General features: G+C 35.0%; 1 protein-coding gene across 3 annotated transcripts in view; it reads right to left on the bottom strand.

Moving 5' to 3' along the window:
* Positions 1 to 2,934: 2,934 nt before the first annotated feature.
* Positions 2,935 to 20,330, bottom strand: part of LOC145664567 (F-box/WD repeat-containing protein 10-like) — a 187,607-nt gene continuing 170,211 nt past the window's right edge. For all 3 annotated transcript variants that reach the window (XM_081731345.1, XM_081731346.1, XM_081731344.1), the window contains 3 exons: positions 16,535 to 16,683; positions 10,188 to 10,330; positions 2,935 to 3,826 (listed from right to left, as the gene is read on the bottom strand). In XM_081731345.1, the coding sequence (XP_081587471.1) occupies positions 3,016 to 3,826; positions 10,188 to 10,330; positions 16,535 to 16,683 (1,103 nt within the window). In that variant the 3' untranslated portion in view covers positions 2,935 to 3,015. The remainder of the gene's footprint in view (positions 3,827 to 10,187; positions 10,331 to 16,534; positions 16,684 to 20,330) is intronic.

Consider the following 20,330-nt stretch of genomic DNA (forward strand, 5'->3'; position numbering starts at 1 on the left):
AGCACTGATATCATTAAATGAGAGGTGAATACGACTGATCATAAAACTGGTTGTACAGCGGGGGACACTTCTAAATGGTACAGCGGGGGACACTTCTAAATGGTACACCTTAGCCGTAAATCTCCATATGGCTGTACCATTTAGAAGTGTCCCCCGCTGTACAGCCATATGGAGATTTACGGCTAAGGTGTACCATTTAGAAGTGTCCCCCGCTGTACAGTCGAATAGCAAAATAAAACTGCCAGTCAGTAGGTTTTCTAGTGGTATCCCGCGTGCAATTTAATGGTAGAGTATTGTGGATGGTATCATTTTGTTCCTTGTAAGGTAGGGAATGAAAAAAGTGATGGTGGACATTTCAGATCCGCCACTGGGAGGGAGTGGGGGGAAAAGATGAGTCATCGCTCGCTTAATAGCTTATAACTTCACTCCTAATCATTCGATTTTAATTTTCTTTCTTTCTAAAAGAAAGGTCTAAGTAAATTCTATATATTATGTTATTAGCACCTTTCACGTAAATGTAGCCGTTTTGGTTAAAATTTTTAAAAAAGGATTATTCCTATGAAAAAATATTTCATTTGACAAAATAATAATTTTTGTATTAATGCTCCCTACTTTTGCTCTGGGGGTTATGGTCTTTGAATGGTCGTACCCTTGGATGGTGTATAGAGTATACCAAAAAATGCACCGCAAACTTTGATCGAGCATATTTTTTGAAGTAAAATTGATAGAGATATGATTTTTGTGACAAAAGTTAGCGTTGTTTATGGAGATATCTTGAGAATAAAACCAATGAGATAAATCGTTATATTGAATTTTAGTAACTGTTTAAATGACCAGAAGTGTAATTCAAAAAATTTCCAAATTGCTTATAATCAATTTCGAGGAACAGAAAAAAGAATCAATCGCGGCAATTCTTAATGTAAATGTTTCGTATGCATCAATATTTATATATATAAAGATATTTCATGTATATTTTTTCGATAGAAGAAAAGCTCCATGTTATTTTGCAGCGTTGATAGTTGTAAAGGCATTTTTTTACGTATTCAGAAAAAGTCACATTTTAAAAATAAAATAGCGCATTATGGTAACAATGTTCCAGCTATAATATTACCACAGGCGTAACTCATCCTTGAACGTGTTAGGCAATATGATTTATCAAAAAACAATTTCTTTTTGTAAAAAATACGATAAAATACTAATTAATTATTCACCTGCAGCTGGGAAACCATACTGGCAGGGAGAAGAATATGTAACTCTTTATTCGCGGTAAAATCGCATTTGGCTATTGCAAAGGTCTGTCCAAGTAGCTTGATAAAAACTCAGCGTAGCATAACAACAAAAACTGCTTCTCAAAAAAAAAAAAAAAAAAAAAAAAAAGGCTTGGTAAGGAGAGTGTAGGGGGCGCCGAATTCTACTTCGTCCCGGATGCCGAAATCTCTAGCTGCGGCTCTGGACAAACTTACCTAATTTAATAGTTGCCACGAGACGAGACGACACGACATTGTAGCTGTCTCGTCTGGTCTCGTGCAAACACAGTCTTGTTTCGAAAATTATATGCCTATCTCGTCTCGAAATCTCTGCTCGTTATCGAGAAGATAGGAGAGAAGCATCTTGTCTCCTGGCGTCACTAGTGTTGCCACGAGACAAGACAAAACAGATTAAAAATATCTACTATCGTCTCTTCTCGAAGTATCACTACTAATTAAATGCATTACAGAACACCTCAATAAATGTTTCCTGAGACAATGAAACATTTATTAGGAAAGTGTGTTATGAAACAAGTAGATAGAAGGGAAAGTTATATAATGCATTTAATTAGGTAGTGATGTCATGAGACGAGACAACCATATAATTTTCGAGACGAAAATAATGTTAAAATTTATTACAAAATTCACTAAATTACTGGAAAGCATTCTTTATGAGGAAATAGAATTTACTGGAAAGCGTTCTTTAAGGACCAATGAGTATTCAGAAAACAACTACGAAAGCTTTTATCAAAAAAAAAAAAAAAAAAAAAACAATAAAAAAGAAAAGAAAGAAAGAAGAAGAAGAAAAAGAAAACAGGTGTAAGAATGGTAATTTTTCTTACTTTGATATCGTGATGAGTTTTAAACATATGTAGTAGCGTTTTTTTTTCTCATACAAGAAAAAATTACAATAGTAAAAAAAAAGTTCTGCGCACGGGGCTCGAATCGCCTTCACTCAGATTCGTTAATTGGTTTTACGTTCGCGTGCTAACCAACGGCGCTACTGATTTCTTACACCTTATACGTTTGTTGTATTGTCGTATTACAAAATATAAATTTCATTATGATCATGTTCCACTTTGTCCCTTTTGAAAGATGATTTATCCCTTTCTTTATTTATATGGAGTCTGCATGTTATATCTATATTTCTTATATTCGTATGTTTAAGAAATATTTGATTAAATGTTTTGTTGTGTATATGAATCCACACCGTTCTCACTGCAAGTGACGTACAAGTCTCCGTTCTACGTTGAATTCCCTCTCGGTCTGGAAAAATACTCTTTTCAACAGAGTTGGTAATCTTCGTGTTTTCGGGAAAATTAAGGTTTTTTTGCCTCTACTTTTTTTATTTCAAAATAATATTGAACAAAAACATTGAACAAAATGTTTGTCATTAACCTTTCCTGCTGTGGAAACCTTCCAAAATTTCGAACATATAAAGAAAATGGAGATATTTTCAAGAAACATCATATTAAAGAGACGCGTTATTTATTTTGCTCACACTTGTACCTAAACATGATTTTTTGCTATGTTCTAATGAAAATCCTCTTCTGTCAGAAGAATTCTTCACTAATACATTTTTATGTGTTAGTATCTGCTTTAAATAATTTCTGAATCAAACGCAACTTTTTCACAATAATTTATATATTAATAATAGAAACAAATTTAGTGAAAATTTGTTCAAATAACTGATATCAAAGGCACTTTTCTTTTATTGCTGAATATGAATTTTAATATTTACATTGTATTTTACAAAACCTTAATGTTTTTACTTTAAATCACTACACAAACATATGACCTCTTCAAGCTCTTTACCGCAAAAGCAGTAAGGACGTGTACTAGTGGTTGTACCTGTTCTATCATCTGCATTTCGATTTGAACTATTCCCAAATGGATTTATTGGGGAAGTTGCAGGTCTATTTATTTGTTTTCGACCAGCCTGTATTTTTCGAATACGTTCTAACTTTGGATCAAGTCGTGGGGTTGGTATTTTGGGAGTAACAAACCTAGGGAAAGATTTGTACTCAGTTGGTGGCGAAGCTTCGGTCATTATTGCCGAATAATGAGAATTTTGCAAGAAACGCTGAAGCTGATTATTTTCTGTTTTCTGTAATTTTAATTCATCACGTGCTTTGGCAGTTGTAATACGTAAACACGGATGTGCAGTTTGTCTCTGGGCCAAAGTTTCCGCACGTTGTTTCTCATAGCCAGGTTTAATAACTTTTGCTCCGGCCGCTTGCTTTCTATTCACCACTTTCCAATAGACATCCTTCGACTTTTGGTCTATAATTTCTGCTTTCTTGGCCTGCTTCTTACGCACAGTTGGTGATACATATTCAAGGCCTTTTGGTTTAGGAGTTCCATAAAATTCATATATCACTATTGAACTTTCACCGACTAACAAGACATTCCTTTTACCATACTTTTCATAACAGAAGATATTTGATATTTGTCGCCCATCTTGATTTACTAGAATTGATTTTAGTTGACTTCCTGTTGCTGCATTCCAGATATGCAAATAACCATTCCAGCACCCAGCAAGAATTTGCATATGAGTAAATCCTATGGACTTTACTGGACTGAGAAAAAAGAAAAAAATATAATAGAAACATAAAGAAATTACGACAATACGGTAAAATACAAGGACTATTTTTTTCAACGAAACGTAAAGTATGGAGAAGAAACATGCATTTTTACGTTTAGTTTAATGTCCCATTATCCCTTTAGGCTAATAGACACGTATGATTCATGAAAATGAATGATTGTGAAATTAAACTTTTAATGATCTGCCACCGAGAATCGAACCTGGGAGCACATGCACCAAAAACACTAGACCTAGCAACTAGATCAGCAGGAAGGGCTGAATCAAGCATGAATATAAACTGTACTGTATGCTAACCTTAGCTAGAACCTTCTGCTACTATTCTACATCATTGTCATTGCAATTAAGACATTTATCATACCTTGACACAAGCCTTCCTATGACCTCCGTAAAGATAGTTTCCATCTAATCACTCAACTTTGTAATGAACAACTTTGGAATTGCACTGTGTTCAATTCGTTGTAATTATTCGTCATAGTCACAGTTTCATAGTGAATTTAACTTGAAATTGACTCTTCCAGAATTGCATGATTCACGTGTTCAAAGTGTGTGTCGCCAGATTTCCATCCTTGTGTGCACCTGTTCCGTCTTTCTGAAAACTTTCTGCAACTCTCGCACATATAACCGTACTCAAAGTTCTCGTTGTATATCTCTCATTATACGATGAACTGTGGCTGTATTATATATGACCTCTCACCTGGAAAAACCGAATTACAATATATACTTCATAGTACGTTGGGGGTCAATTACACTTGACATGTTTCCTCGCTCGACACTCCACAACGATTGAACGCAGGCTCTGTCTAGTGGTGATCGGAATGAGGGACGTGCAATGTACAATGCTGTTTTTGGTCCGTTGTGCCATGGCACGTGATATTTATTTCATACCTTACCGGAGGTTGCAAAAAAAAAATAGCCCTCGTATACGTAATTATGTGATTTGTATCTTTAAAAAAAACTTTGTGCAAGAACTGATGTTTTAAGACTAAATGAGTACTTTGGTCGTTTTGGTGCTTGAACTCGTTGGCTCTACTGCACTATACGAAAGGGGTATGGCCGATCAGATGACACACATTGAAGTGGATGATGCGTGGTCTGAGCACCTACTCTTGAAAAAATTATTTCTAGCTTTCAAGAACGAAGTCCTCTACCTTTTAAGAATCCTTGCTAAGCTTCCCTCCATTTTTTTTTACCGTGTGCATGGGTTTCCTCGGTGTTCTTCCGTTTCCTCTCACTTTCATCATTCTACCATTTCATTCATTTCTCATAATCAACTTCTCCTTTATCCTAGCCGGCATAACCGTGGGACGTAAAACTAAAAAAATTCATTTCTATTTTTTAAAAATATTAATGGATAATTTACGACAGTTAAGAACACAAAAAATTAATAAAGTGAGCTAGACAGTATCTGTAAAATACTATTAAGTAAACTTTTTGCATAGTGCAGAAATTTGAGTAACCGATATTATGACACCATAATCGGAGCATCCAAATTTCTGGCTTATACAGTTTTCAATTTATTTAATAGTATATTGCAGATATAGTACTAAAGTTTTCATTATCTTCACTGTCTTAAAATTATTTACTAATCTTTAAAACAGGGAGAAACTGCTAATGCAGAGCCTTTATCAAAATAGCTTCCCAATTACACATACATCGGAATGCTGCATTAATACCGAAAAATGCACACCCCCTTTGGGAATCGAATCAGGTACGATGACACTAAAAGTATGCACCGTGAACGCTAGACTATTAACTTTAGATTATTACAGAGATACCATTAGATGCTAGAAAAGTATTTCCTATTCAAGTTAGGAATTTTTGCAGTAATGACCAGATTAGATATTGCAACTGATTACGCATTTTTATCGAAATGTAATATTTGCTCCTTAAGATCCAGGGCACAGAATCAAGAAAAGTAAAGTAATGTTGTTGGAACATTATTATTTTCAAATAGTGTTCACCAATAAGTTCAATTCAAAGGTACTAATTTTTGCTTGTCCAAATTTTTATAGCTTATTCAGAAAATATATAACTTATATTAAGTGTTTATCATAGTGCAAGTTCATTAATGTTTCACTGTTAAGAAGAAACATAGATTACATAAATCACCTTCTAGTTCTGCTTTCGAATCCTGATAAGAATGCAGTTTATAGATGACAACGTGATTTTTGGCCTATCCAACCAAACTTGCTAATGTAAGTTATGACATGATAGTAATTGGTCAGATCGGGAATGAAAGGAATACAAGAATTTCAATGTTTATTAAAATAAATGCATATTTTTACACACAGAAAACCAATAATGTAACATCCTTGCGTTATGAGAGTTACTTTTTGGAAGGACCTTTATGAACCTCGAAAATCATGGTTCGAGTCTTAGGAATTACAGCTGATTATATGAAGAAATGTTAAATTAATCTCTGATCAGTTTGCATACAGTATCCGTGATATTATGTACCGTATTTGTCAGCATCACTTATGAAGCATCGTATTTTGTGTATTTAGAGACCTCACTGCTTTCTCGTTTTAATATAAAGTAGAATTTCAGCAAGGCATAAATTTATGTGTGGAGTTTAACAATGTTTAACTAAATGTACAGTTGCACGCGTGTTCAAGAACATCTATGGCGAATGCATATATACAGTGAGGAAAGTATACACAGTGAAATGATGAACAGAGCGATTGTATCCAAACTGCATTTACCCAGTGATGCCAGTCTGTTGGAAAATTCCGATTTTGTGGAATTTTTTTAAAATTAGTCTCGAATAAAGGGTATTTTCGCCGATATTATCAACATATATGGAATTTTTCACATATATGCTCGTAAAATCTACGCCAGCAATTCTTGTGCAGGCAATGTAAAAATCGGGGTACAGCAAGGCTCACCCTTGGGGCACCTGTCATTTTCTTTATTTTTAAATAGTAAAAACTAAACTAACTAACTCTATGGTCTATGGAACCCGGAGGTTCAATGCCGCGTTCACAAAAGCTCTCCACTGACTTCTATCCTTAGCTAACTGCATCCAGTTTCTACTTTGTATTCCAATCTCTGCGAGATCCATCTTAATATTGTCCTCCCATCTGCGCCTAGGTCTTCCTAATGGTCGTTTTCCGATTAGTCTTCCTGTCAAGACTTTGAAAGCGTTTCTACTTTCTTCCATTCTAGCTACATGACCCGCCTACCTAAGCCTCCTAGACTTCACGACCCAAACAATGTTGGGTAAACCATATAAATTATGTTTTTAAATACTATCCCGGAAAAATTGAAACAGTCTAATATTGTCTTATATGTTGACGATATTAAGTTGTTTAGATTGGTCAACAACGAGTATGATAATTATTTACTACAACAAGATTTCGATGCATTAAATACGTGGTGTACAAACAATTTACTACAAATTAGTGGTAAGAAAACAAAATTTATGATATGCACAAATAAAACGCAATATTATGTCAGTAAACACGAAGTCAATAGTGTATAAATAGAAAAAATAAACAGTATAAAAAATCTAGGTTTGACAGTCAGTTAAAAGTTTTGCTACCACATAAATTCAACTGTGCAAGATGCTAGAAGGATAGTAGGTTTCATTTTTAAACACTGGTCTGTATTTCAATGAGATAAAACCTAGGTATATTTAAAAATAAATTATTTGTAAAACAAAAAACTGGAATTTGCATTGGTAAAATGGAATAATGTTTTAAAAACTTGTATAAACAAGATAGAATTTGTGCAAAAATGTTTTATTCGACTGCTATATTTTAAAATAGAAATGAACTACTTTTCACACAACTTGAATTTTGGAATTGTTACTGAGATTTGGAGAGTCTTACGAATAAAAGAAAAGATTTTGACAAGGTATGCATGCAAAAGACAGTAGATAATGTACATATCAGTGAATACTGTTTATGAAACATAGAATTTAAATACGAAACTACAGCATAAGGAATAGTAGGATTTTAGTTCCTCTATATTGGAAATGAGGAATTTTAAAAAGAATGGCATTTTTTAAGTATATAAATTTAGATTTACTGAATTAAGTAGGTGAAATATTTATGAGATCTGACTGATTGTTTTTGAGGAATAACTTTAGCAACATAATGCTAAAATTTAAGTTTTAGACTGTTGTTCTTAGATTTTTCTTGGTTTTATATAGATAGAGAACTTGACTATTTTATCAGCGTTGACAAGGGATTATTTTTGCTTAATTGGGTTTTATCTATATCATGTTTTATAGGGTCATTTCGACACGTTAAGGAACAACTCGACACTACTCTGAAAGTTACTATCATTTTATTCTGCAAAAGCGATAATACTTGACAATAACCCTTGCCCTACCTATAAAACACAAAATCTTCCCCGTGAATGTAGTACTTGCAAATACAAGAACACATAAACGGAATGGTGCGGATCAGTAGATTTTGTAAGTCTTGCGGGAAAAATTGACACTTACTATGAGAGACGTCGACACTATATAAACAATGAAATCCTTCACGTCTTTGAAAACAATGTCCTTTAAAACAAACATAAAACGAAATAAAATACTAGATGTAAGATTTCTACTATCTACATATGACTTATTTGCAAACTTTGCTGCGATTCATTACAAAATAAGTTGAAATACAATAGCATTGAAACAATGTAAGTTCCTTAATAACAAACTTTGTTTTCAACCTGTTTTGCAACATATTGCTTTCTATATACGCATAATAGTCAATAATCGAAAATCACAATTTAACACAATCATTTACGAAATCCATATGCAAAAAATCCAACAGAAGCTGATTTCTTCCAACTGAAACTGACTTTCTCATAGTCTTCTTTCACAACATTTTGGCAGGGTTCCTACGAACAAAGTTGCCATAAGATACGTTGAAATTGTTTTTGAAACTGCGGAAGGAAGATACATTAACGATTGACAATTTTGAGTACTGTGTAGTGGGAGCATTAGAGGTTTTCTCTCGTACAACAGGATCTTTGACAAATGTACTGTGCTAATCTAAAACCAAAGGTACTTTACCATTAGGTTTAAATGGCCGAGAAGCTGAAAAAATGTGTCTGTTATGTAACCTAAACCTATTATGTATACACTAAGATAAACCATACGGTAGTCCTTTTATCTCATGACTTTCCTTATAACAAAGGAACTACATCTAGAAATCTCTTACAATCACTGTCGATTAATTCCCTAACTGCATTGATCAAAAAAAGCTAGCACTGTATAAGGTATAAGTCACTGTAACAAGCAATGTGTGCCAGCCTGACACACATACATGCAGAGGGTATACTCTATCATCATATTAATCCTTTGGCTCCTTTCCTCAACATATATTACCGCTATACCTTATTTTTGACTTACTGGGACTTATGAAACGGTTATGTTTTTCTTAAATAAAGCTTTATGTACCTGTTTTAGACGCTTCTGCTTCCTTTGCAACAAGCAAGATTAACTTCTCTGCGTATCCAACTTGTCACTGAGAACTGACACTAACCTTCCACGTACTGAATGTTTTTTTCTCGCATGCGTGTATGATCTATCTTTGCCAGATCTTAAAAGTATCGAGATCTCCTGATTGTCGAAATCTTCCTAAATGACCCTACTAGTTTCCTCTTTTTTTTCGTTTTCCTATTTATTACTATGATTATTATTCTATCGTAACGTAGTGCTCTGGTATCACATAATGTGCTGTATTTTTACTAACAAGCTGTTCGCGGCACTGAAGTAAAGATTACTATTATTATTATTATTATTATTATTATTATTATTATTATTATTATTATTATTATTATTATTATTATTATTATTATTATTATTATTATTGTCACCTTGTGATTAATATAACGTGGAAAATTCAAAAGCGAAATGGGACTGTTTGACTCTCAAGAAAGAATTTTACAACTTCCCAGGTTGGCATCATTGCATTTACAAGGTCGCTGAACTGTAAGTAACCAGAATGCTGTAGTACACCATAAGGAAGCAAAGAAAGCATTAAATTACACAAGAATAATCGGAAAAATTACCAAAATCGAATTAATAAGAATATCATATTAGTGTATAAGGTGCACCCAATCTTTGGACTTACTCTAAAAGAAATCAGTGTCTTATACCCTGGCAAACACCATAATAAAGTGAATCATAGCAAAAGAACACTTCCTCAGCACACTTCTTTAGAAATCACATGAGAAAATAATTTTTCAGTTTGATTTCCCGGAAGTAGTTTGATTTCGTGTTGAAACAAGGAAGGAAAAGAAAAAGAAAAAAAAAACAACTTATAATGTTTGATAACAAAAAAGAAGTCTCTAATTTATGCTATCTTAAATTGTACTCATATTTTTACCTGTTGGTGATGAATGTAAACAAACAACGTGATTTTTCAAATGTGGCATCCCAAAGGCGAACCATTCCATCACAGCCGCCACTAATGAGGAATGGAGGACTCAGTAGAAGTGCTGAAATGCTCTTATTATGACCTTGAATTTCCTGAATGTGCAGAAAAAACAAAAATTAGATAATGAAACTGTATGCTTTTCGGTTGTGATTCGTATGAGAAGAAACTGTTTCAGATACAATACCTAATTTTAAAAAGTTTTGAAGCGTAAAATCAAGACTATAGTAAATCACATTCGTTACAACGTTTTGGTTTCAAGACCTGAGGTATTATCAATATTACCTTAAATCCTGTAAGAAGTAGGCCCTATATACTTCATAGTATATAGATTTAAGATCCTCGACTAGTCTCGACGAAATGCTGCCTTGACTGAAAGTATATTCCTGTCTTGACTCGACGGGTTCTGTTTGGACTCATCTCAAAATTCGTTTTTATGATGAGACAAAATATACGAGGTAAAGTACATAATAAAAAATAAAACGTAGGAAATTTGAAACATTCTAATTAAACTTGCAGAAAATCTTACAAGTTATGATAAGAACAAGTCACTTGGTCAAGGCAACGGATAATTAATGAGGCAATATTGTTTTGGCTTTTGTGCTGTCCGACTTTGAGGTCAACAAATATTTTATGCCTTGCGAAAGTTTGATGTTTGGTGCTCAAGAATCCCGCTCCTATTTTTCTCAGTTTTCAGAACATTGCCAAATTTAAAGTTAATACTAAATCCCTTCACCTATTTTCGATTTTATTTAATGTAGGCGCTATACATGTCTTCTGAAAATGCATGTTTGTGTTGTTTAAGTCAGACATGAAACCAAGGGTTTGCTGAACGACAAAACTGTAAATCTAATATTTACATTTCTTGGTCAATTCCAGGATTGGGGAAGAGGTTGAAAGAACAAACTTTCGCACTCCCTTTTCAATACCCATGATTTGATGTAACTAAAAGTGTTCGCTTTTTGCGATTTATAGGGAAAAGAAGAAAAACCAAATCGTTTTCATAATAATAATTAAATGACACATTGTGTAGTTAGGTAGGATAATGTCCACCTTATCATTTAATTCAAAGCAAGCCGCTTGAGATGCCTTATAGTTATATCGTGCACATTTGGTGTGAAATAGGAGACGTCTTATAGCACGTTTAGATGGATCAAGGACCATCCAGCAGCTGTCAACAGCACTGGTGGAGTAATGGAACCCCATACCACAACAACTCATTACCAACTTTGTGAACAACATGAAAACATGTCGCAGAGCATAAATTGCTGTCGGTGATGATCATAGAAGTTTTTAAGGACTATTTCCTTGTTTTGTAATATCAGGATTTAAATACACTCATAGAAAGGTCTATTCTTCCAAATTTTATAATAGTGGAACAAAGAGTCACTATAAGTAGTAGTTAGTAGGATTTTTTTCCGGCATCCCTCGTATGTAATACACTGAATCACATAGTAGCCAATAGAGTGATCACGCATTATTTCTGTATGTGTGGTTCAGGATTAGACTCCTAATAATTAATATTCGATTTCGATATAAAGGTTTTGAATCAAATAATGCCTCTACTTATCCAAAAACCAAAAGAGGGAGATGGTTAAAATTCAGCCCAAATGTAGAAGAGACTATGCATATTCTATATTCCAAAAGCAAATTGTTCTAAAATGGATAAAATATAGTCAAAAAGCACGAAACATGGACACTGAAGTCAATGGAAAATCAATGAAAAACAAAATTCTCCACTTACCTAGGATTGCCATTTGTCCCGGAAAATCCGGGACCGTTACGGAATCGAGATCTGTATCCCGGCGTCCCGAAAATATTTCTCGGGACGCTTAAATGTCCCGGATTTCAGCGAAGAAGAAAGAAAGGGAATTTTATAGTTTCCTTTTTTCACAGGATTAGGTATATGTAATTATTCTCTTCAACTTCTATGACAATTCGAAAGTTGAAAAAAAAAAAAAAGGAAAAATCTTGAATACATGAAAACGGATTTAATTAAATTCACGATTTAGCTACTTTGATATTGAACGAATCGTTCGTTTCATTGGGCCAGAAGGAAAAGGTTTTGCTGCTCAATCTTATTGTTATCTTTAGTACTCTGTTTCAATCTGCATCTTGCTTCTGAAATATTTTGGAACCTTACCAATTAATTAACCGTTCTAAAAATAAATAAATAAATAAATAAAATTGTGGGAACCTTGAATGAACTAAAACAGTGTCTGAAAGCTACGAAATATAAACTGAAGAAAAATGTAGAACTTAAAAAAGAGAATTTGCTTAGCAGGGGAGAGGGTAAACCATCTTCTTAATTTGCTTAACTAGGGAGAAGGTCTACTAAAATGACTAAAAATGTGATTTCGTAATACTTGAATAACTCTGTGTAATGGAAGAAGGTGTATATAACACTTCTCTCCATTTCAAAGATTCTCGTAATTTAGTAGCGTCCCGAATTTTCATTTTTGAAATATGGCAACCTTACACTTGCCTCAAAAACTAAAAGAGGGTGATAGTTAAAATTCAACTTAAATATAGAAGAGACTATACAGATTCTATATTCCAAAAGCAAATTGTCCTAAAATGGATGGAACATAGTTCAAAAGTACGAAACATTAACGTTAATGTCAACGGAAAATCAATGAAAACAAATAATTCATCCACTTATCTCAAAAACCAATAGAGGGAAATGGCTGACATTCAGCTCTAACGCAGAATAGACTATGTACGTAGGATCTATATTCCAAAAGCAAATTGGCCTAAAATGGATAGCACATAATAAAACATCACGATACATGAACATTAATGAAGTCGTCCACATATCCCTAAAACTATAAGAAATAGATGGCTAATTGAAAACTTATTGCAAAAACATAATGAAGAGGTTAAATATGATGTATAGCACGTAAGATAAATATTGTCAAAAGTCAAATTGTTTGAGTAAAATCAATAATAATGATAAAGAATATGTATCTTCCGCGAATTACTCAGAGCGTCCCACGCGTAGATTACATGCTTGAAATATCTCACATCTGAATTTGGTATCTCCGGACCCAATATAGCACGCAACGTGATTTTTGACCTGATCACATGACAAAGTCTGGTCCTTATGGCAAACCGGACAGGCCCTTTCTTAACTTCCAAAAGAGTTTCAAAATCAAAATTCAAATAAAAATAATCAAGTTCTAAAAGACTATTTTCTAAACAGTGTTAATAAAGCTTCATTTGAAAGAAATAGGTCAAACTATTTGCATTTTCATGCCCACTAAGCTGAAATAAATCACTTAGTTCTCAAATTGGTTAAAATATACTGGAGAAAAATATAACAAAGATACTAAAGATTGGCTGACAACTCCATTATATATAGTTATAAATCTAAAGTTTATATTATAAGACTTTTTTAACTATTCTTATTATATCAGATTTTGAATTTAACGGGGCCAATGTCAATTGAATCCTTCTTCTATAATTTAGTACTCTTATAGCCTACATACATTTCCTAAACAGCTACAGTACTTATTGTTTAATTATTGTGTATTAAAGAATAAGTACTGTAGCTATTTAGGAAATGTATGTAGGCTATAAGAGTACTAAATTATATAAGAAGGATTCAATTGATATTGGTTCCGTTAAATTCAAAATCTGATATAATAAGAATAGTTACAAAATCTTATAATTTAAACTTTAGATTTATGATATCAATGATGATATCAATAAATTTCTTTCTTTCAAACAGTTTTGAGTTCCAAATAACGTGCTAGACATTCATAATTATGTGAATAATAATACATGTTTTACTTTATAACACAGTACACTTAGCTTAACGTATTTCTGAACCTCTTCTATTTTGTTTATTAGTCCATCAGAGATACTCTTCTATGTGACCAAATAAACACTAGCAAGTAAACGTATGAACTAACATTTGTAAAATCAGATCATTGATTCAATATACAGTAGCATCTATAACTTTCATCGCCTCTTGTGTTGTTGTATCATTTATATTCCTGTCAAATTTCAGTTACCTGCCATACACAATATCTAGATATTTGATTTATTCTTCCTTGTTTATTACTAACAAATAATAATATCAGTTAGTCGAAAAACTACTGAACCTCTTGCGCATGAGATGGTGTTACTGACTGAAATCTCAGAGTATATGAGTCGCAGCGAGTCAGTCCTAACGACATTCAATAGCTGACATTTTAATAAGCTAGCAGATGTGCAAAAAAAAAAAATAATAATAATAATAATAAATAAATAAATAAATAAAAAAAATAAAAAATAAAAAAATGGTATAGTTCTAAAAATCAGACGAACGGTATTGCAATCTAAAGACGAGTGAACTTTCCACCAAACTGCGCTAAATTTTATTTCGATAAGGTCGCAAATATTGCGCAGATCCGTGAAGAAATTTTGAACTACTTATAAGCAAGATATGTTATCAAAATCTCAGCCAAAATACGGTTCAATTGCCTTCATTCTGAGAAATTACGTTTCAAAGATTTCTCCCAGTGAGCGACAAACTAAAAAAAAAAAAAAAAATCGAACGAGATTCTGACAAAACTCGAGCGAAGTCGATAGATGAGCAGCCATGACATCGCAAATGATCTAAACATCCATCACCAAACAATGTTGAACTATTTGGAGAAAACTGACTACAAAAGGAAGCTCGACGCTTGAGTGTCAAATGATTTGACTCAAAATATTTGCTCGATCGAATTTGTATCTGCAAATCTCTACTGAAACGTTATGAACTCGAGCCATTTCTGAACAGGTTGATCACGAGTGATGAAAAATGGATAACCTAATACAAAATGTGTGAGAAAAGATCACGATCGAACAAAAGAGAAACTCCACACTGACGCCCAGGAAGGTTAATGTTGTGTTTCGGGGATTTTAACGGTATTATGCCTCACGAACTTCTCCTGCCAGGAAGAATAACAGACTCCGACCTATACTGTCGATAATTTCCACGATTTCACCTGTAATTCAAATAAAACGGCTGGAAATAGTAAAAAAAAAAATCTTATACTATCTGACAACGCCAGACCACATATATCTTTAGCGACCTTCAGAAATTGAAAGAAGCTGACTTGGAGATTCTAGTGCATCCATCGTATAGCTCGTACCTGATACCGTAAGACTATCATTTTTTCGATCTCTGCAGAACTTATTGAATGATGTTAAGTTGGTTTCAAAAGAGATCTGTGGAAACCACGTGACACAAATTTTTGATTAGAAACCAATTAAGTTTTATAGAGATAGGATTACCAGAAAAATGGTACAAGTTAATCGAACAAAATGGTGCATAATTATGTGGTTATGATAATGTCATTTTCAAATAACAATAAATGTCTTCTCAACTTTGACTTTCGAAAGGACAACACCTTCTAGACGACGACGACAACAACAACAACAACAACAACAACAACAACAACAACAACAACAACAACAACAACATAATAATAATAATAATAATAATAATAATAATAATAATAATAATAATAATAATAATAATAATAATAATCCGCGCCAAGTGAGCTTTGCGGTGGACAAACACTATATACGTGGATTTTCTAAGAGTTCTCTCGCTTCACTTCTTTCACTCCACCATTATCATCTATTTCATCATCATCGTCGGCCTCAGCCTCGTTGCAACTCAAATATTAATAATAGTTGAGTTGATTTTGAGTTTAACGTCCCGTTCAGTAGCGAGGCTATATGAGACGTGGACCTACTGATTAACGTAGAATCCGAACCACATGAGCCTCGCGATAGGAATCTAACCCGAGTCTCGCACGCCAGAGGCTCGTACGCTAACCTCTTAGCAACGAAGGCGCTCTATATTAATAACAATAGAGGTCAGTAATAGAGCGCTCACCTCTGGTGCTAGTGGTCCGTGGTTCGATTCCAGGGCAAGTGAGTTTTCTCATCGTGCACGAGAGTTTTCTCATGGTTCTCTTGTTTTCTCCCACATACACACTCTACCAACTTCATTCGCTTTCATTAATCATTTATCTTTAGCCTAAAAGGTATAAATGTGGGATGTAAAATAATAATAATAATAATAATAATAATAATAATAATAATAATAATAATAATAATAATAATAATAATAATAATAATAATAATAATAATAATAAATGCCTTCCAAAGTAGTTTTCCGGTTGCTGGCGCATCAATATATATTCGTTTTCTTGAAAATACATTCATTGTTCGTCTCAGAGGAATTCTTTTAAAGGAAAATCTTGTTTCCTTTCTTGTCTTTCTCTAATCTAATTAAGATTATTAACTGAGAAACTTACCTTTAACATTTCACCGCTATTGACGTCATATTGACGTATCACTCCCCTCGGTGAACCTGAATAAACCCATTTGTCGCCAATTTGTATATTGACGCAAGGAACGGGCGTTTCGATACAATTTACAAGTATGGCATTATTGATGTTCCACACTAAAAAGAGAGAAAAAATACAAAGGCAAGACTGAGGACCGAAAGAAAAGTTTCAATACACAGCAATACACTCAATTATATGAGAAATACACATAATATTGATTTATGTTCAGAGTCGCAGCATATAATTACACTACATACGAATACATATTATGCATTAAGAAATACTCTTCGTACGCACGTCCACTAAAATGTTTTACAAACACTTAATACTTGAAACTTGTGAGAGACTAAATGTCACCTTGTAATTTCAGTCACGCAAACAATACGTTATAATAGGTCCGATAATCAACGGAAAATCATCGCTACCTAAGCAATGTCATGCCCTCTACCCAGTGGCGTATTTACGATTTTGTTTCGGGAGGGGCTTTGCTAAATTTCGGGGGGGGGGGGCTTTGCCTGAAAATGTGAAAATTCTGCAAGATATTTACTTTACTATACTAAGTAAGATTTCGGGGGGGCTTAAGCCCGGAAGCCACCCCCCTAAATACCCCACTGCCTCTACCAGTGGCGGATCTAGAAGGTAAAAACTGGGGCGGAGGCTAGCCAGACCCCAGACTATGAATGAGTTTACTATGAATTTTCAAAAATATAAAAAAATAATAGCTTGAATTATCTTTGTCACTCAAAAAACTGGGAATCCACGCACCCGGCTAGATCCGCAGGTGCGTGTAACTGGGGTTGATAAAGCAGAGTAACGTTCCGAAATTGCTATTTGATAATGCTGTGAGCGCTATCCATCAGAAATAAAGTACCCCAATTTTCTCTCTGAATTTAAATTTATCAATCCAACAGGGGCGGTTCTATAATATAGTCACAACGCTACGTTCCTTGTCAATAATGTACAACATATAACAATATTTTTAAGAGAAACAATTATGAGTACTTATTCCTGTATACGAATGAGGAACGACCGAATACACATTTCAGTCATTTTAATATGGACTCTGCAACTCTGGTTATTATCCATGAGAGGTTTCACAATATAGCGTAAGTCATAGTTCTTGATATTACTCTCTGTTCCAGGCTATCTCTTTCTAACTTCCGCCTTCACTGCAAATGCATATAGAACGGTGAAATATCTCTCTTTAAACGCCTTGCCAAACGTATAATCACGCTCTTACTTGTGATTGGAATATATTCCATTCTATATCACCTTGCGATAGGAGAGGAAGAAATCGGGTAGAGCCTCTAAGCTCTGTGCTGACGGTAAGCTTTTACTCGCTAAGGGGCTTCTCTGCATCAGTCTGTGCGATATAAGTGGTAGATGGATTACACCTCATTGCTCTAATGGGAGTATCCCATTACCCCTCTTGAAAGCTTTAGTTAGAATTTATCTGTAACTTTCAACGAAGGAATTTCTTTCCAGATACAACTACGGGCCAGGTTAAAGCGATATTGTGATGGCCTTTAAGGTAAAATATCTTCCCAACCCCAAGTAGGTAAACAGGTGTACTTATTAAATGAATAAATTTCGGTGTCTTCCCACTTGCGATAGTCCTATTAGCGACAGGAACTGTTAACTGTCCTATGAGCGACCGATTCGATCTCTTAACTGCGCTATGAGTCACCGATTCGTTCATACTAAGAAAATGGAAGAAGATAAGGTTATCTCTTCTTTAACTTGTTTTATGCTAGTGTGATTTAGAACCTAACAAAATATACTATGAAAAATTTCGCTCTACCTGAATTTAATACTTGAGAATGCTCTCATTATATTAACAATCTTTTATACGTTTTTCCTAATGTTATATTTTTCAATTAATTTCTATGAATACATTGACTCTTTCAAGGGGAAAACTAACTAAATATTTAGAGTAGCTCCGCCGTTGTCTATGATTCTAATATAATTAAAAATTTCATGTTAAAATGATACGGAACATAAGTTTAGATTGAATATGTTTATAGCATAAGAAAGAAATCAGAAAGAGGTAGGGGGTGCCCGAAGAAAATTTTCTAGGGAGGGGCATCTCCATGGTTGCTGTATCACGTCTGGTATATCTGTTATTTAATATACGTAGTTTGCTATATTATGTATACATTTTTGTGAGTCAGGGACATAGATGGCCATTTTCCACTGGGCTCGCTCGGGCTCGCGCTCACCTATCTCAGCTGGGCTCGCGCTCACTTCTCTCAACTGAGCTCGCACTCACTCGGGCTCGCGATCATCTCTCTGGACTGGGCTCGCACTCACTCAGGCTCGCAATCACTTCTCCCAACTGGGCTAGCGCTCACTCGCGCTCGCACTCAGTAATCTTATCTGGGCTCGCACTCACTCAGGCTCGCGCTCATCTCTCTCGACTGGGCTTGCACTCACTTGGGCTCGCGCTCACCTATCTCAACTGGACTCGCGATCACTAGCGCTCGCGATCACTTCTCTCAACTGGGCTCGCGCTCACTCGCGCTCGCACTCAGTAATCTTATCTGGGCTCGCACTCACTCGGGCTCGCGCTCACTTGTCTCAACTGGACTCGCGATCACTTCTCCCAACTGGGCTCGCGCTCACTTCTGTCCACTGGGCTTGCACTCACCCGGTCTCGCGCTCACTTGTCTCATCTGGGCTCGCGCTTACTTGGGCTCACGCTCCCTTCTCTCGACTGCGCTTGCGCTCGGGCTCATTTCTCTGAATTGGGCTCACGCTCGTTCGTGCTCGGGCTCAGTTCCCTCAATTGGGCTCGCGCTCACGTATTTCATTGGGGCTCGAGCTCAATTGCACTCGGGCTCACTTCTCTGAGTTGGGCTCGCATTGACTTGCTTCATTGATGCTCGGGCTCAATTATTGAGCCCGAGCCCAGTTGAGCGCAAGAGCCATGCTCGCGAGCTTGTACACCTTAATAGGCTGATTAATGGCGTATGCCCCCTCCAATTTCAACCCCTGATGGAGTTGTTACAATTAATCGGTGTTTTCTAACTTTTCCTATTTTTGTGGCAGCCCAAACTATTATCTAAATCGACTTTTGTTAAAATAATGTGAGTTACTTTTATATCGATTTTCATTGTTTCCGTTTGCAGAATCTATGTGGATAGGGCTATCATTTAGTTACAAAATAATGTTTTTTCTTATCTCATAGAAATACCTGACACGTTAATATTAAACTTCGTTAAAACAGGTGCTTTAACAAAATGAACTAGTCCTACAAGTCATAGGTTGTTTATGAAGCTGAAATTTAAAATACTGTTGATTGATTAATTGATTATCTTTCACCGTCCCCTTTCGTCAGCGAGGCTATATGAGACATGGACTTATAGTTTTAACGTGGAATCTGAACCACCGTCGTTTAATACTTTCCCACAGGGAATCTATCACAAAAGTCGCGCGTGCTAGCCACTAGACCAGTGGAATGGCTTGTAATACTGTTGTCCAATGTTTTTTATTAGGAATAAATTATAGGCGATTTTTTTATCGTTTAGTCAGCGTAACGAAGCTGTCCAAACTGATTGTGAATGTGATAATGCAAGTATTGAACCATTGTGTAGTCCACAATCCAATATACACCTTCGGAACCCCTGTCACCAAGGCATTCAAAGTGAAACTGTTAGTGCTCTGAAGAATGTTAATCCTCCCCCCGTCCCATCCCCATTGTTAAGAAACCAACTATCCAACCCCGAGTCAGTGAAGCGGAAATCGACATTGGCCGATGATAATT

Source organism: Thermobia domestica, chromosome 11 (assembly GCF_964235325.1).
Source record: "Thermobia domestica chromosome 11, izTheDome1.hap1.1, whole genome shotgun sequence".
In the NCBI taxonomy this organism is placed as follows: domain Eukaryota; kingdom Metazoa; phylum Arthropoda; class Insecta; order Zygentoma; family Lepismatidae; genus Thermobia; species Thermobia domestica.